The sequence below is a fragment of the Microcaecilia unicolor genome, chromosome 4 (assembly GCF_901765095.1).
Source record: "Microcaecilia unicolor chromosome 4, aMicUni1.1, whole genome shotgun sequence".
Taxonomy (NCBI): Eukaryota; Metazoa; Chordata; class Amphibia; order Gymnophiona; family Siphonopidae; genus Microcaecilia; species Microcaecilia unicolor.
This window is the reverse complement of record NC_044034.1, coordinates 76763366-76790050: the sequence shown is the minus strand read 5'-3', so window position 1 is coordinate 76790050 and position 26685 is coordinate 76763366. Positions and strand designations below refer to the sequence as shown.

Below are 26685 nucleotides of genomic sequence, written 5' to 3'. Positions count from 1 at the left end.
AGCCACCATGCCAGCTCTGCCATTAGAGGGAGAATCCCCCATGTCCTGTTTGCTGTTCACTTTGCCTGGTAATGATCAGGACTCTGAGGTTTTTATTGCCAAATGGTCCTACTAGAAAATAGTGAAAATCATTGGCCTAATGGAAGAAAATGTCTCTCTGAACACAATCAAACTTAATTTTTCTACATGTGAAATAGTAAATTAAAATTGCCACCTGTCAGTAATTAAAAAAAATATGCCCACTTACTGTTGCAGGAGTGGAAGGATAGTCCATGCTCCTTCATGCTTGTCCATTTCATGAATAAAGAGCACAGTAGGGTGTTTCTTAAAAGAAAGATAACACACACTATGTCAATTCACAGCTAAATTAAATAAGCAAAAAAGTAAGATTTAGATAACAGATGAATCCCTCTTCAAGACTGACCGAAACTAGTGGTTTTGGTTCTGGCCAAAACTGAAGCCATGGCTCACTTTCGACCAGAACTGGAACCGAAACTGTGGCTCTGCCATAGGCCAAGCCTGCCTCCTCCCCACCCTCTGACAAAAAACACTTCCCCACCACCACTCCGTACTCCTCGCCCTACCCAGGCCTATCTTGTAAAGGCCCTGGTGGTATAGTGGTGTCTTTCGGGTAGGAGCATCCTGAGTTGCTCCTGCCCCCGTTTGCTGCACTGAAAATATGGCAGCCACAACTTCTCGCGGATGCCTCACAAGACTGCCACAGGAGGTCGCTGCCACTATTTTGGAATTGGGAATGGTCTGAGCAACAGAGAGGCTGCCACAGGAAGTCATGACTGCCATTTTTGAACTGAGAATGGCGTGAGCAGGGGCATGTCGCTGCTGCTCAGGCCATTCCCTATTCCAAAATGTCAGCCACGAGTCTCCGCAGGAAGTCACGGCCACCATTTTTTCTGTGTGGAGGAAGGGGGCAGGAGCAATTTGGGATGCTCCTTCCCCGAAGACACCACTACAACACCAGGGCCTTTACAAAGTAGGCCCAGGGAAGAGTGGTGGGCGGACTGGTGGGCAGCCAGGGAGGAGGAGGGACGTGTTTTCTATCAGTGTAGTTGGAGGGAGGCTGGACTGCAGCAGTGACGGTGGCAGGGGCAAGGCTACAGTTTCTAGTTTCAGCTGAAAATGCACAGGCATTTTCATCAGAAACCCGAACCTGGATTTTGGGTTGGTTTCAGTGCCAAATCTGAAACTCAGTCGACCTCTAATCATAATGAAAAGGCTTTTCAGTAACAGATAAGCAAGACAGCAACTGTTCAAACAAATAGCCAAATGGGATATAATGATACACAAAAATAAGCAGAAATGAAGGGACAAAATGGTAACGTGAAAAGAATGAAACCTTCAATATAGCTGACTTTTGATAACCTGAATAGTGCTTACTGTAATCGAAGCTTGATTTGTTTTTTTTTTTTTGGTTGAATAATTTTTATTGAACTAATAAAGCAACAGTCAAAGCAACAAACTTTGAATTGTTCATTAATTTAGAATACATTTCAACCCTACAACCTGCCCTCCCATCCCCCTATTAGTATCTGTTCATAAGCATGTATATTAAATTGCAAACATTAAACAAGGAAACAATCCCTAGAACACTAATATAATAAGCTTCGAGCCCGCTGAAATTGCAACAAATAGCACAACTAAAAAAGGGGGGAAGAGACCTTGACTCTGATAACCTCCCCCCATCTACCATAGTGCTCCATGCTTCGAGAGAGAAAAAAAAAACACCACACCAGGACCTAAAGAGAATTGAGAATACTACTACGAGCCCTATGAGGGAGGGACTGGATGTAATGCCCCCCAAATGGGCAGGAATAATTTCCTACATTTTGGTGATACCTTGGCCTGATTACTTTCAAAGAGCATTAAAGAATGAAATTTGTTACGCCATGCCCAATAAGAAGGTGGGTCCTGAACTGTCCAAACTCCTAAAATAGTCTTTTTGCCCACGATACTGGCCTTTCTAAGTAATTAACACCCCCTTCTCCCCAGCATCGCGAAAGCCTCAAACTGATCCAGCAAAATTCCTGTCAGGGACAGGGGAATAGAGGACCCAAAATGTCTGCCATATATGTTATCACTGCTTTCCAAAACAGTTGTACAACTGGGCAAGTCCAAAAAGCATGGAAAAAATTGCTCTTCAAAATATAGAAGCCCACAGAGTGGGGAGTCCACTTTACCTATTTTGAACTGTTCTTTTGTTATATAAGCACGCTTCAGTATTCTGAATTGACATTCCCGTATATCTGCATTGATCGTAAGACTAGGTATTCTCCCAACTAGGCCTGTAAAATTGAGAGAATCAGCAGGTCTATGTAAATCTGCACTCCATAAGCAACCCAAGTCTGCATAGTCTTTCCCTGAGAAAATCTGTATAAGGGCCTTGTGAAGTGAAGATACCAAAATCTGATCTTCCCCTGCCTTAACAAAAAAATCTCGAACCCTCTCAGTATGTCCCCCACGTAAGGCCTCCAAGTCCAAAGAGGACACGTGGAGGGGCATAATCGAACGCAAACGCCTATGTCCATGGGCGTTTATCTTCGAGAACGGGTCCGTGAAGGGGCGGGCCGAACCATATTTTCGAAAAAAATGGATGTTTTTGAGCTGGGCGTTTGTTTTTTTTAGCGATAATGGAAACTAAAAGCGCCCAGCTCAAAAACGTCCTAATCCGAGCCATTTGGTCGTGGGAGGGGCCACTATTCGTAGTACACTCGCCCCCCTGATATGCCAGGACACCAACTGGGCACCCTAGGTCAGTGTGGTGGACTTCAGAAAAAGCTCCCACATGCATAGCTCCCTTACCACGGGTGCTGAGCTCCCAACCCCCCTCCCCCAAAACCCACTACCCACAAATGTACAACACTACCATAGCTCTTAGGGGTGAAGGGGGCACCTACATGTGGGTACAGTGGGTTTTGGAGGCCTCCCATTTACCAGCACAAGTGTTACAGGTGGGGGGGGGGGATGGGCCTGGGGCCACCTGGCTGAAGTGCACTGCGGTACCCACTAAAAGTGCTCCAGGGACCTGCATAGACACAGGCCTCTAGGACTTGTTGCTGCTGTATAACATTGGCACACCAGTTGACACCTGAAGACTAATCTCTCCGAAAACGTCCTTTATTGGAATAACCGTGTTTACTCACAGTTAACTGCAGATCAGAGGTTGTGCCCCACTGGCAACGAGTCTCCCTGGTACTGAGATTAGCAGTAAGTCAGAGCTGGCAGAATGCTGTACAATGCCCTCTTTCAGCCACATTCAAGTTAAGAACTAAGTTCTCTAACGTGGCTAACATAGGAAAGGGAACTAAAACTGGCTTACAAAAATGGCCACTACCGCATGGACTACAACAGGAAACACAACAGGGCACACTCTGACCCAGTAGGCAGGGGGAAAAGCACCATGGGAGAAGAGCCTACCAACTACCAACATCGTGAGACTGTAACACAAGCTAATGAAATCACGGAGCCCAATACCCTACACCCACCACAATGCAATGCTGATGTGACCCTGTACTGCACCCGAGAGCCACATCTGACCCAGGAAAAGGCTGTGACAGGATCGAACACATTCTGCTGTCATGGAGGTGGGTACGGCATTTGAGGCTGGCATACAGGCTGGAAAAAAAGTTTTTAAAGTGGGTTTTGTTTTTTTGGTGGGAGGGGGTTAGTGACCACTGGGGGAGTCCGGGGAGGTCATCCCCGATTCCCTCCAGTGGTCATCTGGGCAGTTGGGGCACTTTTTTGGGACTTGTTCGTAAGAAAAAAGGGTCCAAAAAAAGTGACCCAAAATCGCGGTAAAAACGCCTTTTTTTCGCTTATCAGCTAAAGACGCCCATCTCTCCTCAGCTGATAACCACGCCCCAGTCCCGCCTCCACCAAGCCTCCGACACGCCCCCATCAACTTTATTCGTTTCCACGACAGAGTGCAGTTGGAAACGCCCAAAACCGGCTTTGGATTATACCGATTTGGGCACCTTTGCGAGAAAAACGCCCATCTCCCGATTTGGGTCGAAATATAGGCGTTTTTCTTTTTCGATTATAAGCTGGATAGTGAGACAACTGTCTATATGCAAATACATTGCCCACAGAGAGCTGAATCTCCCCAAACAGCTGGGCCACCAAATTTAGTCTCCCTGCAGTCTCCAACAAATGAGACCAATATTTGATACCTTTGTTTTCCCAGTCCTGAAAAACTTTGTCTGTCATACCCGGTTCAAACTCGGCAACACGTCAGACACCCTCGCCGATATCCCCCAATAGCACATGCACTCCCGTCATATGCCCCGCAGTGGGCGCAATAAAACACTATCAGGCTCGTTTTCAAAAGAGAAGGACGCTCATCTTTCGACATAAATCGGAAGATGGATGTCCTTATCCCAGGGTCGTCCAAATCGGTATAATCAAAAGCTGATTTTGGACGTCCCCAACTGCTTTCCGTCGCAGGGACAGCCAAAGTTCAAGGGGGCGTATTGGAAGTGGGACTTGGGTGTGCCTAACACTTGGACGTCCTTGGCCCATAATCGAAAGAAACAAGGATGTCCCTGACGAACACTTGGACGACTTTACCTGGTTGTGTTTTTCTTACGACCAAGGCACAAAAAGGTGCCCAAAATGACCGGATGACCACTGGAGAGAATCGGGGATGACCTCTCCTTACTCACCCAGTGGTCACTAACCCCCTCCCACCCTCAAAAAATATCTTTAAATATATGGATTGCCAGCCTCTATGCCAACCTCAGATGTCATACTCAGGTCCATGACAGCAGTATGCAGGTCCCTGGAGCAGTTTTAGTGGGTACTGCAGTGCACTTCAGGCAGGCGGACCCAGGCCCATACCCCCCTACCTGTTACATTTGTGGAGGAAACAGCGAGCCCTCCAGAACCCACTGTACCCACATCTAAGTGTCCCCCTTCACCCGTAAGGGCTATGGTAGTGGTGTACAGTTGGGGGGAGTGAGTTTTTTTGGGGGGGGGGTTGGGGGCCTCAGCACACAAGGTAAGGGAGCTATGTACCTGGGAGCAATTTATGAAATCCACTGCAGTGCCCCCTAGGGTGCCCAGTTGATGTTCTGGCATGTTGGGGGACCAGTGCACTACAAATGCTGGCTCCTCCCACGTCCAAATGGCTTGCATTTGATTGTTTCTGAAATGGACATCCTTGGTTTCCATTATCGCCGAAAATCAGAAACGACCAAGTCTAGGGACGACCATCTCTAAGGACGACCAAAATTTCAAAATTTGGATGTCCCTGACCGTATTATCAAAATGAAAGATGGATGTCCATCTTGTTTCAATAATACGGGTTTCCCCACCCCTGGATCGGGATGTTTTGCGAGGACGTCCCTATCAAAACATGGACGTCCCTTTCGAAAATGCCCCTCCACATCTTACATTCCTTGGGATAGTAGCTATGGGTGCATGTAAAAGATATTGGAAATGCCAAGGTTGAAAATATTGTCTTTCCAATGACAGTAAAGTTCTCTGTCTCAAATAGCCAATCTCCCAGATGTCGGAGAAGACACGCCCTTTTTTTTGTTGTTGTTACATTTGTACCCCATGCTTTCCCACTCATGGCAGGCTCAATGCGGCTTACATGGGGCAATGGAGGATTAAGTGACTTGCCCAGAGTCACAAGGAGCTGCCTGTGCCTGAAGTGGGAATTGAACTCAGTTCCTCAGTTCCCCAGGACTAAAGTCCACCACCCTAACCACTAGGGTGCCATGCACATGCCACCCTCCTTCCAAACTCCCAAAAGCCTCCGAAAGGGTAGCTTTGGTCCCAGCCCAGCAAAATTTACTGAGTAATTGATAGAAACTACGAATGTCCTTATTTAATAATTTAAGGGGCAACATCTGCAGTACATACAACCATCAAGGAAATTCTGTCATCTTAAATAATTGGATTCGTCCATGTAAACTAAGAGGCAGATGACGCCAGCTCTGCAATGTATCAGATGTGTAATGAAGCAAAAGATCAACATTAATCTGGTAAAGTTGAGATGTATACACAGTTAATTGTATTCCCAGATATCCAAAGGAGTGTTCCACCCACTGAAGTGGAAACTGGCTCTAATACCAGGCTGTGATGCTAACGCAAGTGACTTGCTAAAATTTAATTTGAACCCTGAATGATCTCCATATTCCGTAAAAGTCTCATGCAAACCTGTCAGCGATTCTTGCGGGTTTGAAATATGTACCAAAAGGTCAACTGTAAAAGCCGAAATTTTAAAAACAGAGTTTCCTATAGGGACTCCTGTAATCTTGATTTTTTTTTTTAATTTCAAAAAATTGAAAGCCTGGTTCGTTTTATTGACTTTTAATATGTAATAGGATGAGGAAATTTTAATTAATGTAGTGAATAGCTTTTGTAATATAGTGTTAAGCTTTTGTATTGTTTAACATGTATCATCCTATATAATAAAAAGCACCTCCAACATTCTGAGGCTGGCAGCTTGGACAAAAAGCTTGAAGCGTTCGTGCTCCTGTCCTGTATCCATGACGTCTCTCACAGCAGCGCGAGTCAACCGCGAGACTCCCTGGCTCACGAGCCGCTCTCTCCTATGCCGCCTCGAGCCCTTCTCGCGCCAACTGCAGGACTCAAGCAACAGCCGCGCTGCGAGTCCACCTGCAGCTGGCTCACGAGCCGCTCTCTCCTATGCCGCCTCCAGCCCTTCACGCGACAACGCAAACCCGCCCAGAAGCGCGAATCAATCAACCTGCAGCCCACTCCGAAACAAACTCCGAGGATAAACCGGCAGATCGCTCGCCCAAACCGCTGCAAGTGAAAACCGAAGGACAGTTCAATCGCCCAGCAGTGCGAGTCCTCCTGCAGCATGCCCCGCCAAACATCGGTAAGGAAAAGCCAACCAGCCCGCCTGCTGCCACTCAAAAATGGAACACACAGAAAAAAGATTCACAACTGGAAACACAATTACTGACTCAGACACGCACTCATGCAAACAACTAAAACCTTCCCCCCCCCCTCAGAGACACACACAATGATAAAGCATTGAACTTAACAATCAACTACTCCTGGCACTGTCAGACACAAACACACACACACACATACACACACACAATAACTCACTCACATATGCAATCACTGTCTGTCTCATAGACACACACACTGCCGGTGGCGAGGGGGTTTGATGCGCTGGGGGGGAGGGGAGGGTCGCTGGACATCGATGGACATGGATGGCTGGAGGGGGCGCAGGGGAGAGGGAGGTGGGGACGGCACACACAGAAAAAAGAATCACAACTGGAAACACAATTACTGACTCACACACACACATGCAACATCTAAAACCTTGACCCCCCCCACCCTCTGTCATTCTGACAGATTAAAAAAATGTAACACCCTGTCACAAAACATCCCCTGTCTCACTCATACACACATGATCTCTCTCTGTGACACACAACACACACAGTTCACCCACACACACACAATTACTGACTCACATACACACACTCATGCAACATCTAAAACCTCGCCCCCCCCCCCCCCCCCCTGTCATTCAGACAGATTAAAAAAATTCCAGGAAAGAAATACCTTGCTAGCGCCCGTTTCATTGCTCTCAGAAACAGGCCTTTTTTACTAGTTGTATTATAATTATGAACATATGCTTGTAAACCACCTAGTATTTATGCCTGTAAACCACCAAGTAGTGTAAAAATGGATGCATATAAATTTAATAAATGAAATTAAAATTTAGTGACCAATTAATTTGCAAATTGAATTGCAAATTAAAAGAAAATTTCACTTTTCTCCTTAAAAAATAGTAAGGAGATATTTATGTAATGGCATTACAAGACCAATTTTAAGGCCATTTATGTAGGTAAACAGCAATGTACACATGTAAACTGGCTGTCTGGAAACTGTCCTCCCTTAACCCAGCTAAAGTATGTGTAGTGCTCCAAAACAAACGTACCTTGAGCTAAAGTCAGGGGAGGTGTTCTTCAAGTCATGTTTTGGATGGGATCAGAAAATGTACTGCCTTTTTTCACAGTTAAGTATATCTCTCCTTTGTGCACTTGCACCTCTACTGTCTTCTGTTGTAGTTCATAATATACGTTACCTTCAACAAGTCACACTCTCCTTCTATGTACTCACACATTGTGTCCATCGTTTCATCATCTTTCATTGCTGCTTCCCTACATTTCAACCTATTTCCCTCCTTTTTTTGTTGCGCGCCAGAAGGCTCTGGCAAAACTTTTTAAATTTTGCTGTGGAAAAATTTGCCATTTCCTGTGCCGCCATGGATCCACATGTGAGAACAATCAGCCTGCTGTCCTCGGAGAATACCTGCTACAGTTTTGTATCTTCGCTGTAGTAACATATAGTAACATAGTAAATGATGGCAGATTAAAGACCTGAACGGTCCATCAAGTCTGCCCAACAAGATAAACTCATATGTGCTACTTTACGTGTATACCTGACCTTGATTTGTATTTGCCATTTTCAGGGCACAGACCACAGAAGTCTGCCCAGCACTAGCCCCGCCTCCCAACCACTAGCTCTGCCTCCCACCACCGGTGCTGCCACCCAATCTCTGCTAAGTTTCTGAGGATCCATTCCTTCTGAACAGGATTCCTTCATGTTTATCCCATGCATTTTTGAATTCCGTTACCGTTTTCATCTCCACCACCTCCCGCGCGAGGGCATTCCAAATCTCCACCACTCTCTCCGTGAAAAAATACTTCCTGACATTTTTCTTATACTATTTATGATTTTATACATTTCCATGGACCTATATTTATGTATCGTACTTTAACTTGTAGACTCCTGTGGCAGGCGGTGTTCGCCGAAACATGGTGCCATCTCGAGTCTAATCCACTATTAAATAATATTTTACCATCTTTCATCTCCTTGGATTTGTTTGGAAGTGTCCTGTTGATCACGTTACTCTCTTGCCTCTGCTATTAATGGAAGCATCATTTCTCTCCTCCAGCCCTCCTCCCCACAATAACCACCATTTCTCTCCTCCATCCTGCTGCCTGCAGTAACTAGCAGAAGCAGAACCGAAAACAGGCAGCCTGTAGGGCCTTCCCTCTGTCAGTCCTGCCCCTCCAAAAACAGGAAGCAGAATCAAAGGAGGTAGGAACAGCAGAGGGAAGGCCTCAGGTTGTTGCTGCTGCTGCCACCAGTGCCAGCGATCAAGGACAAGTTTAAAGGACCCTGGGGAAGGGGAGGGTAGAGTGCGTGAGAGATGCTGAACCAAGGGTAAGGGGAGAGGGAAGAGAGATGTCTTACCACAAAGCGAAGGAGTCAATGCTGGAGGGAAGGACACTTTGACATGTGAGCTGCAGAAACGGGACACGTGTGTGTGTGTTTGACATACCTAATGTGTGTAACTTGGCATGTCTGCATTACTTTTCAGCCTGTCCAAAGCAAGATGATTTTCAGTTAAACACCATTAACCATTTACTCTTACATATTGTTGAATAAAACAATATATATTTAACTTTATATCTACTATAGAACAATTGGTACATTACTAACTTTTCTTAAATAAGGTTATTTGAATAAAAAGAAAATAATATAGAAGCAAATTATATATGTGATAGATACATGTCAGATATCTTTACATACCTTGCCTAGATCAGAAGCTTGTTTCAAAATATTTAGTTTCAGTTCTTTTGCTACCTTTTGGTGAAAAGAATTACTCTGACTTTGGATGACAAATACAATTTCTTTTAATTCTGTAATTAAAAAAAAAAGGAACATTTTAAGAAAGCAAAAATAGTCTTTACAGACGCAATATTTAAGATAAGCAACAGAAAATCTCCAATTACTCCAATTATTTAATTCAATGAATAATGCATTCATGCATATATAAATGAATATGAAATAGGCATCTGTAACCCTGTAGTGTTTATTGGAGCTAGCTGGAGACATTTACTCAGAATGAAAACTGATGATTCCTCATGAATGGGAAGCTACATTTCAGAGCTGCTGAAGTTCTAAGTTGTTGGATTTTCTATTCCAGAAAAAAAAAGAGAAATACTGGTAAGTTTCCTTGCATTTAGTAGAAAAAAAAAATCTGACTTCTGGGACAACAGACTAGGGCTATACAAAAATTATACTAATACAAACATCATGGGAAATAAAATTACTACTACTACTATTTAGCATTTCTATAGCGCTACAAGGCGTACGCAGCCCTGCACAAACATAGAAGAAAGACCTTCCCTGCTCAAAGAGCTTACAATCTAATAGACAAAAAATAAAGTAAGCAAATCAAATCAATTAATGTGTACAGGAAGGAGGAGAGGAGGGTAGGTGGAGGCGAGTGGTTACAAGTCAAAAGCAATGTTAAAGAGGTGGGCTTTCAGTCTAGATTTAAAGGTGGCCAAGGATGGGGCAAGACGTAGGGGCTCAGGAAGTTTATTCCAGGCGTAGGGTGCAGCGAGACAGAAGGCGCGAAGTCTGGAGTTGGCAGTAGTGCAGAAGGGAACAGATAAGAAGGATTTATCCATGGAGCGGAGTGCACGGGAAGGGGTGTAGGGAAGGACGAGTGTGGAGAGATACTGGGGAGCAGCAGAGTGAGTACATTTATAGGTTAGTAGAAGAAGTTTGAACAGGATAGGAAAATGGATAGGGAGCCAGTGAAGCAACTTGAGGAGAGGGGTAGTATGAGTAAAGTGACCCTGGCGGAAGACGAGATGGGCAGCAGAGTTTTGAACCGATTGGAGAGGGGAGAGGTGACTAAGTGGGAGGCCACCAAAAGCAGATTGCAGTAGTCTAAACGAGAGGTGACAAGGGTGTGGATGAGGGTTTTGGTAGAGTGCTCGGAAAGAAAGGGGCGGATTTTATGGATGTTGTAAAGAAAGAAACAACAGGTCTTGGCGATCTGCTGGATATGAGCAGAGAAGGAGAGAGAAGAGTCAAAGATGACCCCAAGGTTTTGAGCTGAGGAGACAGGGAGAATGAGAGAGCCATCAACAGAAATAGAAAACGGGGGGAGTGGGGAGGTGGGTTTGGGGGGGAAAATGAGAAGCTCGGTTTTGGTCATGTTTAATTTCAGGTGGCGTTGAGACATCCAGACAGCAATGTCAGACAAGCACGCTAAAACTTTGGTTTGGATGCAAGGTGAGATATCAGGGGTAGAAAGGTAGATTTGGGAGTCATCAGCATAGAGATGGTAGGAAAAGCCATGGGATGAGATTAATGAACCAAGGGAAGAAGTGTAGATAGAAAAGAGGAGGGGACCAAGAACAGAACCCTGAGGTACGCCGACAGGCAGAGGGATAGAAGTAGAAGAGGATCCACCAGAGTGAACACTGAAGGTGCGGAGGGAGAGGTAGGAAGAGAACCAGGAAAGGACAGAGCCCTGGAATCCAAGTGAGGACAGGGTATCGAGGATTATGCTGTGATCGACAGTGTCAAAAGCGGCGGAAAGATCAAGAAGAATGAGGATGGAATAGAGACCTCTGGATTTAGCCAGTAATAGGTCATTGGAGACTTTAGTAAGCGCAGTTTCGGTTGAGTGGAGAGGGCGAAAACCAGATTGTAGTGGGTCAAGAATAGCATGTGAGGACAGAAAATCAAGGCAGCGGCGATGAACAGCACGCTCAAGTAATGACAATAAAGTAAAAAGCCAGTGCAGTAAATGCTCAGGTCGCCACCCAGCATCTGCTCTGCATTTACTGCATAGGCACAGACTTCAAGCAGCAGTCTCGTGAGGCCACTGCTCGAAGCCTTGACAGCCATTTTAAACAAGATCTCCTTCTTCCCTGAGCTACGTAGGTTACTTACGTCAGACGGGGGGCGGGCCCAGGTCAGGGAAGGAGAGACGTCCTGAAGACTCGCAGGGATCAGATGATCTTCTTGCCCATGCAGCGCCTTCACACAGAGGTGAGAGGCGCTGCGCGGGCCTGGTAAGGCGGAGGGGGGGTGCAGGATAGCGGGAGGTGGAGCTGTGGGAGAAGGAGAAAGAGAGAGAGGAAGAGAGGGGGGCTGGGGCTGCTAAACTTTTGATTTTTGTTTTGTTTTTTTTTTATTTAATACAGGGGGAAGCGGGGAGCAGCAGGGACCTCGGGGGGGGGGGGGGCAAGGCTGTCCATACAGGACGCTCCTGACGAGCGCCTTTGCCCCCTCCCGATCCTTTTTTGATTTTGTTTTCATTTTCTATTTTATGCAGAAGGAAGCGGGGAGCCATGTGTTTGTGGTTTTTTTTGCTTGTTTTGACGTTTGTGGCATGCGCAGAGCAGCCAGCATAACGCTTGGCTGCTCTGCACATGCTTTAGGGGCCAATTACCGACGGGGATTACGAAATCTGTAATGCATTGTACTTTACAATACCGCACCGAACATGTGCAACTTGTTTTTTTGGTGCATTCTTCGTTTTTTCAAATTCGGTAAGAACTTTTACGTTTTAGATTTTTTTACGTATGGTTGATGCATCTGGGCCTAAATCCCATGCTGCCTGCTTAACATACCTTAAAGCAGCCCAAAATTAGTATAGTTACAATAAAGTAAAATGTAAAGTGCCACACAGTGTGAATCAAAATGTTATCCGTTAGAAAATTAACCTTAGAAGGCCAGCTTGGTGACTTCGAAGGTAAAGTGAAGCTCCACAGTTCAGGACTTCTGCTCTAAATGCTGGCTGGTGATTCTGCAAACACAATATTCACATCTCCCAAGGGATGAGGGAATTGTGGTCATTACATCAGAATGATACCTCGATAATTTATGGCCCATGCTTGTAATGCCCTGAATGTAGTCCTGGCCCAGGATGGTTGCTGCGATGACCCAGCTGCACATGTTTGGGGAAAAAAAAAGAAAGAAAGAAAAAGGGGAGAAAATCCCTGGACAGTGTGAATTAAAGCCCATGGCACCAAGTCCCAAACTGGTTCTGACTGAGCTGGAGAGACAAAAAAAGTAGGAGAAAAATGGCTCAAGTCAAACAAAAAGAGAACCTTTGACAGTTATGGAGGTGCCAACCATTTGTGAAGCATCAGAAGATCATGATGTTCTTGGAAAATGTTCTACATTTTGGAGATTTTGTGTGGTTATGAGATTTCATAGGGGTCACAGTTCAATATTTTTACCCCTGGATCAGAAGCAAGTGCTTCAAAACATGGCCACTGTCAGGTAGCTAAAGTCCCCTTCCTCTTTATGGACTTTGAAGGTTTTACAAGGAGTTTCCTGGAAGAGATACTCCTTTTTCACTCTTTAAACAAAGATATAGGGGATAGATTATTATAAAAGTAGCCACAATATATTTAATTGCGACAGCAAAATGCCATATGATTTTCCCTCCTCCAGTAGTAGGGACTAGAGTCACATTAGAGAATATTTGGGAATTTCTGCCTAGGGAGAGCATGAGACATTGAATCTCGAGCCTGGTGTGTGAAGTGGTATATGTGTGCAGTTGTAGTGAAATGGACGACCTTCAGAAAGTTATGGCTAGAGAGAGGATGCCAAATCTTGATGAAGCTCTGAGCTTTTGGGAAAGGTATGCAACCCTCACCTGTGATTAGAGTTTCTAGTAGCACAGAACATGGAACACTAACAAAAGGAATCATCTTATTACACAATTTAAGGTAAAAAAAGACCCTATTACATGTAGCGCTATAGCGCTATAGAAATGCTAAATAGTAGTAATAGTAATAGTAGTTATCCCTGGAAAGGGTATGATTCACTGAACATTAGCTTCAAAAAGTGGAAGTGATTAGGAGAAAAAAAATAAGATAATCCATTCATTGGGAAAGCTGAGAAGTGTCATCTACTATAATAAAACTCACCCTCAACGTTCTGAAGACAACGTTCTGAAGTCACTCAGTCACTCACTGAAGGGTTCATGGATTCATGGTGGTGAAGCCACAACACTGACCATGTCTCTCTGCCCCGCCCTCGCATGACGGACCAATCAGAAAAAACACCCTCAACATTCTGAAACACAAAGGACCATCACAACACCGTTCCCAGGCAACACTAGGCAACGTAAGACGGACCAATCAGAGGAAACTACGTGACAATAAGGGAGGAGCATTCCCCAGCAGAATGGCTCATTATCTGTGCAGCATGGAGAGCACAGAACCACCGCTGGAACGAGAGAAGAATATTCCTGCTGTGGGTATGTGCAAAAATAGACCAGGGAGGGGGGGGGGAGAAATTTTTAAATGACTAATGCCAGTACTGAAGAGTGCCAGAGGGCCTATAGCACAGACTATATTTGGGATCACTTGACACAGAGTCAGAGGAGCTGGAAAAACGTGCCCGTCACCATCTGGGACTTGGGCGAACAGGACAAGCTGCAGCCCAGCTGGAAGGATTACCAGCGACCCAGCCATCAGCAAACAGCGACCAAGGAAGGGGGAGGAGTACTCCTTCCCTGCCTAGGAATCGCTGGAGACTGGCTGCCAAACTAACGAAACAACCGCACACCGACGCACCACCCCTCCTTCATTCGAAAGGCATCCACTCTTTCTTCAACAGAAATGCAAACTAATAATACAAAAAAACAAAGAATACATGGTTTCTCAGGTGGCTGCAGATAACTCCCCACCCCCTTCCTCTTCCCCTTTTGCCGAAGCGGCCAAGGACGTGCCCAACCACCCCCAGCCTCAGCAAGCTGTCTCCCACCTCGGGGATTCCCCGAGCACCCGGAAAAAGATGGCGCTGATTCCTGCAGCGTATAAATGTTCCAGCATTCCCCTGCAGCCGGCCTGAAATGGACCAAACATACCGGATCACCCCCCGATGGCCCGAGACCGTGCTCTTCTCCCTTCCGCCAACTTAAAACAACCATCCCCGTCCTCAGGCAAGCCGTCACCCACCTCCAGGATGCCCAGAACCCCAGCCCAATGGAAAAGATGGCGCTGCTTCCAACAGCACATTTCTCTTCCAGCATTCCCCTACAGCAGCCCTGAAATGGCCAAAAAATACCGACAGACAAAGAACGTGCTCCTCTACCTTCCGCCCATCTAAAACACACTGCTGCCTCAGCACAACACAAAAAAAAAAAACATGGAAAAAAAACAACACTCAACAAGGCTTACCCCCCTACAACCACATTTACATTTCACCAACAGAAAGACCCCCTCCACAAACCTCCTTGACAGACAAAACCACACACACACACAATACAACAGAACACCCTCAAAGCCACACACCAATCCAACCCACTTTGCCAGCACAGCACATCCCCCAACCCCCAAGCAAAAAACAAAACAAAACAAAAAAAGACACACATCAACAACCTGCACACACACCGCGCCCTCACACACTCACACACACACACACACACAAAATAACTCTGTGACACATACACACACACACACACACAAAAAAACCACATGCTAGCGCCCGTTTCATTGGTTTCGGAAACGGGCCTTTTTAACTAGTATTGTATAAATCTGTGGTCAATAAGATGGTGTAACTTTAAGATGCCTGCCTTTTTTTCTGTGGAGCAGAGTTTGCCCAACTCTGTAAAACAGCAAGGTAAGGCCAGGCAGTATTTCACTAGAATCTTATCTTAATATTCTACTTGCAAGCACAGTAACAGGGAGGGGTGAAGAAGGAGGTTAAGCCCTAGGACTATTCTGTGCAAAGATTTAAGGTTGGAGGTCATGAGACTGGTTTTGCTGGAACAAGTAAATCAAATGTTGTGTTTAGATAAGGAGACCATCAGCAGAGACAGCAGACTGAGAATTGTCACGTACACACAGTTAGAGAAAGGTATAAAAGAAATAGTTTTGCTTCAGGCTGGTAAATTCCTCCACAGGAGCATAGAAAGGAAAAAGACTATTTGTAGATGTCTATTTTTCTATTTATAATAAGCTTTTATGATAAATTTATGATTGGCTAATGGTGTAACTCTTCCAGTGTTCTTTATTCCAAATTATTTTATCCAGGGAATAAATGTATGAAAGGTGTCATAAGTGTCATAAGTATAAGGCTAAACATAGTCAAGGAATTTTTCTCCAAGAAAGGAGAACTTCTTTAAGGCTGAAGTGTAATCCCTTCCCCAGGGGCAGGAGTTGGGATTACAATATCTTAAAATCACAAAGCTTTGCTCCAAGCAGTATACTTGAAGTACAATGTACCAATGATTTTTCTGAACTGAGAACCATGATCCCAAAACTCAAGTTAAAACCAATAAATTGGAGAATACCGTCTGGAATGGAAACAATGCCCTAAATTAATCCTTGTTGCCATTCACTTTTTTAGGAATTTGGTAAAATATTGAGTATAGACATTCAAACCTAGTACATTTTCAGAAAGGCCAATTTAGGAGCATAAATCCTTTGAACATTGGGTCCTGTCTTCTGCAAAGAAAAGTCAAACCAGTTTTGGAACTCCATCATTTTAGATAAACACAAATGGAAATCAAAGTTTACCAGAAGTGCACTACACCAACTGATCATTTATAAAAAAGAATCTTAAGATTGTTTGACCATCCCTTGATATGCATGGATTACACAAACATTGAATATTATTTCAATTAAGCAAACAAATAAACATTTAATTCACCTCAGCACTTAAGGAAGTATTAAGACTTATTACAGATAAGAAAACATTGTTGTTCAGCAAATAATCCTGGGGGGGTTAATATTCAAAGTGGTTTAACCAGACAGGAAAGGTTCAAGTTAAACCCTGCTGAATTGACCAGCTACCGATATTCAATTGCACTTAATTGAGTGGTGCTACTGAATATCACTGCTAACCAGTCATTCCCTAACCGGCTAGGTCAGTGGCAGTCTGGGGACAGCCACAACTTATCCAGTTAGTGGCAATATTCAGGTCAAGATTGAATATCGGCTGGTGCCTGATTAACTTTCAGGTCGCCACACATACCTAGATATTCGATGCCAGAAGCCATACATACCCTGGCATTGAACATCTGGGTTAGTTCAGCCTGTGGCTGTGAGCAGTTTACAAGCCACTTACCACCATGGGCTGAATATCAGGCCCCTGGTTTACAAGCAAACTGATGTTTAAGTTTTGTGTGCCTTTTAGCCTTCCTTAGGCAATCAAATATTTTTCTGGCTGCTTTGGCAGTTAAGCATTTAGATGTGTGCAGGCAATCAAGCGATAAGTGAAATTTAAATTTTGACATACAGCTAGTAGCAACTATGAAGTTTTAGGGAAAAAAGGGACTTTTCTGAAAAACTGAAACAATACTTGTTCATTCTGGACACAGTCTATGCCACTTACTGATTAGTATCGTCTGTAAAACAATCAATCCTACTCTGATACCAGGCTGCAGAGTACCGCAAGGATCACCACTATCACCGATCCTTTTCAACCTCATGATGACTCCACTAGCCAAGACCTTATCCACCCAAAGCCTTAACCCATTTATCTACGCTGATGACGTTACATTATACATCCTCTACAAACATGATCTGGCGGAAATCACCAACGAAATCAAGCTAAGCTTAAACATCATGAACTCATGGGCAAATGCATTCCAACTAAAACTCAATACAGAAAAAACATACTGTCTCATCATCTCATCTCATCCCAATACAAAACATACAAACCCACAAACATTAACACCCCAGGATACACCCTCCCTATCTTAGATAGCCTGAAAATTCTCGGAGTAACAATCGACCGTAACCTATCACTAGAGACCCAAGCGAAATCCACCATAAAGAAAATGTTTTTCTCAATGTGGAAACTCAAAACGCGTGAAACCATTCTTCCCGAGGGCAATATTTTGTAACATGGTACAGTCAATGGTACTAAGCCACACAGATTACTGTAATGGAATCTATGCGGGATGCAAGGAACAAATCAAAGAAACTTCAGACCGCCCAAAACACAGCAACCAGGCTTTTATTTGGAAAAACACGTTTTGACAGTGCCAAACCACTCCGAGAAAAATTGCATTGGCTACCAATCAAAGAACATATAACTTTCAAAATCTGCACGACTGTTCATAAAATTATTTACGGCGAGGCACCGGGATACATGACAGACCTCATCGACCTGCCAACCAGAAACACCACAAAATCTGCACGATCATACCTAAACCTCCACTACCCAAGCAGCAAAGGACTCAAATACAAATCCAGCTTTTCCTACCTAAGCGCCCAACTATGGAACGCATTGCCAAAAGCGTTAAAAACTACACTAGACCACCTAAATTTTTGGAAAGCACTAAAGACAGACCTGTTCAGAAGAGCATACCCCACCGACCCAACATAAAAATACCTGGACACTTGCGACACAATGTAACCAAAGACCGTAACGGACATTACCTGACTCTTCTTCCCCCTTTCCCTCTCTAAGTTACCCCCAATTGTACCTACCATACATGTACCTCATTCTACCACAATATCACATTGTATTCATTCATACCATGTATTTGTTCAGACCGGAATCAGCTAACGCCGTTAACGGTTATATGTAAGCTATGAGCTAAAAAGAAACAATTCATCCACCTGCAAAGATGTGCCATCAAAGATTGGCGAGGACTTACAAAATCGTGCATAGCCGGAATACAATCATTTAAGCATGTATCAAGATAAGTGCATATTTGCACATCCATGTAGAATTACACCCATATGTTCACAAACCACTATAAAAAAACATAGCTATTAGTAATACTACCCTTTATGCACCCCAATACATGTGATGTAGATTCATGCTTACTTACCTAAATTGGTTTGACTTGATTTTCCACCTTTTTTGGACTCCTGCAGTGAAAAAACAGTATGCCGATTAAATATTTTCACTCCACAAGCCCCAGCAGAAACTAAAATGCATTTTTTAATTCAGTATCCTTTAAAACTATAGCTAAACATAAACACACACATAAGGAGTGAATATACATAGGCAAATCCAACCTTGCTGAATGATATTAGTATTCAAATCCATAAGCAGCACTATAGACAAAAACAGATGGAAAACAAGTGATATAGTGAATTTTTATTAGTTTACCAGAAAAATCACAACCCTCCACTGTCTGGTTACATCTGAAGAGATCTATGTCAAAAGGTACATATGACGGCAAATAAAAAGACCATGCAGCTTATCTAGTATGCCCATCTATACTAAGTTTTACTATCCCATCCACTCCTTCACAGATCCTCCATACTTGTCCTATGTGTTCTTCAAATTAGGCCTCCGCTGGGAGGCTGTTCCAAGTATCCATCACTTTTCCCATAAAGAAATATAGATTACTCTACCTCTCATCCTCTTCACCTTCATTCTATGTCTCCTCATTCCAGAGCTTCCTTTCAATTGAGAAATTCAGATTTCTGTACATTATACCACAGAGGTATTAAAATATCTCTGGCATCTCTCTTTTCCTGCCCTTCTTCCAAAGTACACATATTCAAATATTTAAGTCTGTCCCCATATGTTTTTAGCAAACACCATGACCATTTTAGCAGTCTTAAATCATAACTTATTTTAAAAGAAATTACTAACATTGGTGTATTCAGCATAGAAATCAAATTGATCAAGATGATCTTGTGTAAAACTAACTAACTAAAAGAAGTGGTTGCTTTTAAGTCTATGACAACTTGAGCCTCTACTATACAGGTTCACTGTCGTATAACTTTTCTTTTAGCTTTATTCAGTATACCACAAATCAGTGTTTCTCTTATCCTTAGTTTTATTGGTGGCATTTGATGTGGTAGATCATACTTTCAGATACAGCATCGGATTTGTTCTAGTCCTATTTATCAAATAGGACTTATTTAGTGTACTGGCAGGTGGTATGATGCATTTGCTTAGTGAGTCTTTTCTCGCTGTGAAGAAACAGTGTGTTTTAAGCAGTGCTTTTTTGTAGAAAAAAAGGTGCCGGTACTCATTATGGGTGGGGTCGTCACATATGGCTCCACCCCTATGATAGCCACACCCACATTTGCCACACCCCTTATACCAGCTATGGCGCATATAAACATACATCATTGAAAATATTATACTAGTATAGGAGAAAAAATAACATGATTTTTTTCATTAGAAATAATTTCTGTAAGCTGTTACTGCTCCAGTATACCCAGTGCAAAGTAAGACAGCAGATGTAAGTTCTCAATTGGACATATTTCAAACACTAAAATGAAAATAAAAAGATTTTTTCTACCTTTGTTGTCTGGTGACTGTTTTTCTTTCCATATTGGTCTAGTCTCTGATTCTGCTGCTCTCTATCTGTTCCCTTAACTCCGTTTCCAGGGCTTCCTTTCCATTTATTTCTTTACTTTCCGCCTTTCTTCTTCATTTCTTGTCCTACATCCGTAAGTAAAAGCTGGGTCCTCCGCACCATCCAGTGGATCCAGCTTCTGCCTATTTTCTTCATCTATGTGCAGATTTTCTCCTCTCTTCCTTTCCCCTCATCTCATCTCTCACTCTTCCCTTCCCTCAATCCATGTCCAGCATTTCTTCTCTCTCCCTTCCCTCTCCTCCATCCATGTCCTGCAACCCTCCTCTCACCTGCCCCCCTCCATCAACCCATGTCCAGCGATTCCCTTGGCTCCCCTGCCCCCCCCCCAGCTCCATACCACCCCGCGATTCCCTTCGCTCCCCTGCCCCCCCCCAGCCATCCATACCCACCCCGCAATTCCCTTGGCTCCCCTGCCCCCCCGCCATTTATACCCACCCCGCGATTCCCTTGGCTCCCCTGTCCCCCCCTCCAGCCATCTATACCCACCCCGCGATTCCCTTCGCTCCCCTGCCCCCCTCCAGCCATCCATACCCACCCCGTGATTCCCTTCGCTCCCCTGCCCCCCCCCAGCCATCCATACCCACCCCGATTCCCTTCGCTCCCCTGCCCCCTCCAGCCATCCATACCCATCCCGCATTCCCTTCGCTCCCCTGTCCCCCCCCTCCAGCCATCCATACCCACCCCGCGATTCCCTTCGCTACCCTGTCCCCCCTCCAGCCATCCATACCCATCCCGCGATTCCCTTCGCTCCCCTGTCCCCCTCCAGCCATCCATACCCACCCGCGATTCCCTTGGCTCCCCTACCCCCCTGCCCCCCCTCCAGCCCTCCATACCCACCCCGCGATTCCCTTCGCTCCCCTGCCCCCCCCCAGCCATCTATACCACCCAGCGATTCCCTTGGCTCCCCTGCCCCCCCCCCCAGCCATCCATACCCCCCAGCGATTCCCTTGGCTCCCCTGCCCCCCCCCCAGCCTCCATCCCCACCCCGCGATTCCCTTGGCTCCCCTGCCCCCCCTCCAGCCCTCCATACCCACCCCGCGATTCCCTTGGCTCCCCTGCCCCCCCTCCAGCCCTCCATACCCATCCCGTGATTCCCTTGGCTCCCCAGCCCCCCCCCCGCCATCCACATACCCACCCAGCGATTCCCTTGGATCCCCTGCCCCCCCTCCAGCCCTCCATACCCACCCCGCGATTCCCTTCGCTCCCCTGTCCCCTCCTCCAGCCCTCCATACCCACCCCGCGATTCCCTTGGCTCCCCTGCCCCCCCCAGCCATCTCTACCCCCCAGAGATTCCCTTGGCTCCCCTGCCCCCCCCAGCCATCTATACCCCCCAGCGATTCCCTTGGCTCCCCTGCCCCCCTCCAGCCCTCCATACCCCCCCCGCGATTCCCTGGCTCCCCTGCCCCCCCTCCAGCCCTCCATACCCACCCCGCGATTCCCTTGGCTCCCCTGCCCCCCCTCCAGCCCTCCATACCCATCCCGTGATTCCCTTCGCTCCCCAGCCCCCCGCCAGCCATCTATACCCACCCAGCGATTCCCTTGGCTCCCCTGCCCCCCCTCCAGCCCTCCATACCCACCCCGCGATTCCCTTCACTCCCCTGTCCCCTCCTCCAGCCCTCCATACCCACCCGCGATTCCCTTGGCTCCCCTGCCCCCCCTCCAGCCCTCCATACCCATCCCGTATTCCCTTGGCTCCCCTGCCCCCCCCCGCCATCTATACCCACCCAGCGATTCCCTTGGCTCCCCTGCCCCCCCCAGCATCTATACCCACCCAGCGATTCCCTTGGCTCCCCTGCCCCCCCTCCAGCCCTCCATACCCACCCCGCGATTCCCTTGGCTCCCCTGCCCCCCCTCCAGCCCTCCATACCCACCCCGCGATTCCCTTGGCTCCCCTGCCCCCCCTCCAGCCCTCCATACCCATCCCGTGATTCCCTTCGCTCCCCAGCCCCCCCGCCAGCCATCTATACCCACCCAGCGATTCCCTTGGATCCCCCGCCCCCCCCAGCCCTCCATACCCCCCCCGCGATTCCCTTCACTCCCTGTCCCCTCCTCCAGCCCTCCATACCCACCCCGCGATTCCCTTGGCTCCCCTGCCCCCCCTCCCCCCTCCATACCCATCCCGTGATTCCCTTGGCTCCCCTGCCCCCCCCAGCCATCTATACCCACCCAGCGATTCCCTTGGCTCCCCTGCCCCCCCCAGCCATCTATACCCACCCAGCGATTCCCTTGGCTCCCCTGCCCCCCCTCCAGCCCTCCATACCCACCCCGCGATTCCCTTGGCTCCCCTGCCCCCCCAGCCATCTATACCCACCCAGCGATTCCCTTGGATCCCCTGCCCCCCCTCCAGCCCTCCATACCCACCCCGCGATTCCCTTCGCTCCCCTGTCCCCTCCTCCAGCCACCCATACCCATCCCGTGATTCTCTTGGCTCCCCTGCCCCCCCCAGCAGCACTCTACCCACCCAGAGATTCCCTTGGCCCCGCCCCCCCCAGCCATCTATACCCACCCAGCGATTCCCTTGGCTCCTGCCCCTGCCCCCCAGCCATCTATACCCACCCAGCGATTCCCTTGGCTCCCCTGCCCCCCTCCAGCCATCTATACCCACCCCGCAATTCCCTTGGCTCCTCTGCCCCCCCTCCAGCCATCCCTTGATTCCCTTCGCTCCCCTGCCCTCCCCCTCCAGCCATCCCGCGATTCCGTTCGCTCCCCTACCCCCCTCCAGCCATCCCGTGATTCCCTTCGCTCCCCTGCCCCCACCAGCCATCCATCCCCACCCTGCGATTCCCTTCGCTCCCCTGCCCGGCATCCATACCCACTCCGCGATTCTCCTTGCTCCCTGCCTCCGTCGCAGCTGCCGTAGTGAAAGGCCGTCAGCCTTCCCTTCATTTCCTGTCGTGTCCCGCCGTCACGCAATGATGTCAGAAGGCGGCGGGACACTGACAGGAAACGAAGGGAGGCTGACGGCCTTTCACTACGGCAGCTGCGACAGAGGCAGGGGCAAGGAGAATCGCGGATGGGTATGGATGCCGGGCAGGGAGCGAAGGGATCGCGGGGTGGGGATGGATGGGTGCTGGTGGTGGCAGGGGAGCAAATGGAATCGCGGGATGGCTGGAGGGGGAGGGCAGGGGAGCGGATGGGGGGGGGGGCAAAAAAAAAGGTGCCGTTACGCCGTACCGTTGCGTACCGGCACAAAAAAAGCACTGGTTTTAAGTCTGTAATATGTACTGGATATTTTCCTGTCTTAAATGTGTCTGAAGTGCAAGTCTCCTGTTTGGCCAGCAGATGGTGCATGTTTATGCTTAAAATTTCAGAGAACGACTTCTCTTTCTTTTATTTGGCACACGATAAATAGGAAATGCCTGTAGTGATGTAACCAGTTTTTTATTTGAAACCTGACCTGTTCTGGGCTCTGATTGGCCTGGAGTTTGAAATTACCCAGCAGTGGTTGGCTGTTGCTTCAGTTTCAGCCTGGGAGAAGGACAAAGAGATCTCTTTGCTGAAGCTCTGTGAACAGATATATGCCTGATCTCCCCAGGTACTTTTTAGAAAGTATGCAAGTGTTTAGTGTGTTATAATTGATCCCTATTTCAGTTTATCTGCTATTGTTTGACAATTGCACTAGTTTGTTCCACTGTTCAATATTTTTAAGAGAATAAACGTAACTGTTATTTCGCCCTGTTTTGTCTAGACTGATAAAGAATCCTGGTGGTTTGTGTGTTGGGTCTGTGAGTGCTTTCTGGGAACTGTGGGACCACTGTGAGTGTGGCTCCAGTAACCTAGAAATCATTGGGGATAACTGGAGATCGGGAGACTCATCTAGAGGCGGTTGTGATCCAGTCGTGGGAGGAGGGTGCAAGTGTAGAGCACAAGCAGCAGATGCAGCAGACCTGAGCTGTGCTCTAAGTGGCCACGGGATACCCCTGGCGGGTCTAGGTGTTTCATGACACTCGCTGTCTGGTTTCTCTTAACAGTTGCCCGCTGAAGGTGTACTTAGAGTGAACGGGTTATCAGACTCTGGAACAGACAGCTATGTTTCCTCTCCTTATTTTCCTATTTAAGATTTATTTATTTGTATTTATTTGTTGCATTTGTATCCCATTTTTCCCACCTATTTGCAGGCTTAATGTGGCTTACATAGTGCCGAGATGGGTTTGTGGGGAGGGGAAGATAAGGAATGGAATGGAAAAAAAAGTCACATAATCAATGTTGCTCCATTTAGGAACCTCTATTGTAAAGTTTAAAGCACCCTAGAACATAGCTCTTTGCTCAGGACTTCCCTGGCCTGACTTAATTAACATATCGCTTTTCCCAAAATTAACTTTCAGAGTTTCTAAGCCTGATTTAGAGGCGTAGTTATTAACATACTACTCAGGGCTCTCCCCTTTCACCTACACTGTTCAATATTATGATGATGCCGTTAGCCACAGCACTTGCAAACCTAAACCTCAACCCTTTCATCTATGCGGATGATATTACAATCTACATCCCTTTTCAATCCAATATCAGAAGTTGCCAACCTCATAGATGCATGTTTCACCACTTTAGAACACTGGGCAATGTTCAGATTCAGGCTCAACAGGGAAAAACTCATTGTCTCATCCTCTCGTCCACGTACGCTCATAGTTCTGACACAATGCTTCCAGTTCTGGGCTCGGCCCTCCCGATTGCCAACAGCCTGAGACTTTTAGGGTACATCTGGACTCACATCTCCAGCTGGTTGATCATGTACACTTGGTCACCAAAAAATGTTCCAGGCAATGTGGAGACTTTTCGGCGCATCAGATCCTCCTTCCCAGAGACTTGTTTCGTAGACTTGTCCACTGGCTTGTCCTATCCCATCTGGATTATGTAGTGGTATTTACGTGGGTTGTCAGGCCTCCTTATTGAAAACGTTCCAAACGGCTCAGAACACTGCGGCGAGGCTCATCCTTAGAGTAAGGCGTTTCGAACATGCCGAACCCCTGCGCTTTAAACTTCATGGCTGCCTGTACATGAGCGCATTGCTTTTAAGATCTGCTCCCTAACACATAAAATCATCTATGGGACTGCACCGGAATACATGCTCCCTTGATCGACCTTCCGCCTAGAAATGCCAACCCTGCCCGCTCGTTCATCTCCACCTCCATTTTCCGAACTGTAAGGGAGTCAAGTACAGAAAAATCTTCGCCTCGTCCTTCCGTTACTGGAGTCCCAAACACTGGAATACGTTACCCCTCATCACCTTAAAACTCAAGAGGATCATGCCCTTTTTAAGAAGTTTTAAAGACATTCCTCTTTGCTAAGACTACCCCTCATCTTACTATGTTGATTAATGTATCCCTTGTCCCCTACCCTACCAGTTCACTCTGTTAGATGCTTGCCTAATCTTTAAGTTTGTACTCTTATTTAACTTACTGTAAGCCACATTGAGCCTGCACAAGTGGGAAAATGTGGGATATAAGCAACAAATAAATAAATAACATGGGCTACTGTTAAGGTGTGTTACTTTACCATCAACTTGTGCTATTTTAGCACAGGACCCATTTTTAGCAATGAGTTTTAGGTACTAATAATTGGGATTAACAGTAGCCCACATTGATAACTTCCCCCCCTTAGCAAATCATGTTTCCCTTATCCCTAAACTAGAGAGTTTGCATGGGGACTTGAACTTCACTGAAATCTAACCCGTCACCCCACAAGTATTCTCCTCCTCCACACCCATCCCCTATACTAAAATAACCCAACTTATGCCTACATTAATAACTTCCTCTCAGTAGTTTAAGGGGATTTCAATGCTATCACCATATCCTTTTAATGTCATTATAATTGTTAAACTAGCTTAGAAACACAAGGAAATGATAAGTAGGCTGGCCTGGCACTACACTTCTGCGGGAACTCCACGGGACCTGCAGGAGACGGTAGACCTGAAGAGGATCCCCACAGGATTCTTGTTAACCCCGTTCCCGTGTAGCTCTCCACCCTGAACCTGCTTCTTTTCATTTTCTGTACTCTGCAGATTTTCCTTCCAACTTATTTTGGCAGCTATTGTGCTATTCATTCACTCCCTTTTGTGCCCTCTGACGAATCTTATTCTTTCTCAGTATTTATTTGGATATTGTAAACCACTTTATTTATTTGGATTTATTACCGCCTTATTGAAGGAATTCACTCAAGGCAGTGTACAATTTGATGTTGTGACTGAAAGCAATCTATCATATAACAAGTAAGATTTTAAAAAAATAATATGAAGATCCATTTTCTCACACTAATAGTGAAACTATGTCTTACATTGATAATTTCCTTTTCTTAAATCAGCCGCACCATTCTGAACAAGTGGGCGTTATCTCCTCCTATCAACACATGGAGGTAGCAAAAACAAAATTTGTCTTTCCAATGACCTCACTGGTATAAGGTCTAGTGGGGGTACTTTCTCAAAATGGGTTAGTTTTGCACATCCTATGACAGGAATGTACCCGACTCCTAAACCAGGATATGTGGAATATGATCTCAGTCTCTCAAATTTACTGCTACTGCTTGCCGTAGTACCTGCATTGTGCCAAAGAGAGCTT

General features: G+C 46.3%; 1 protein-coding gene across 1 annotated transcript in view; it reads right to left on the bottom strand.

Moving 5' to 3' along the window:
• B3GLCT (beta 3-glucosyltransferase) overlaps positions 1 to 26685 on the bottom strand; it is a 160369-nt gene that overhangs the window by 94353 nt on the left and 39331 nt on the right. The window contains exons 3-5 of the mRNA XM_030200364.1: positions 18626 to 18665; positions 9604 to 9713; positions 248 to 324 (exon numbers count right to left, since the gene is read on the bottom strand). Coding sequence (XP_030056224.1) covers positions 248 to 324; positions 9604 to 9713; positions 18626 to 18665 — 227 coding nt within the window. The remainder of the gene's footprint in view (positions 1 to 247; positions 325 to 9603; positions 9714 to 18625; positions 18666 to 26685) is intronic.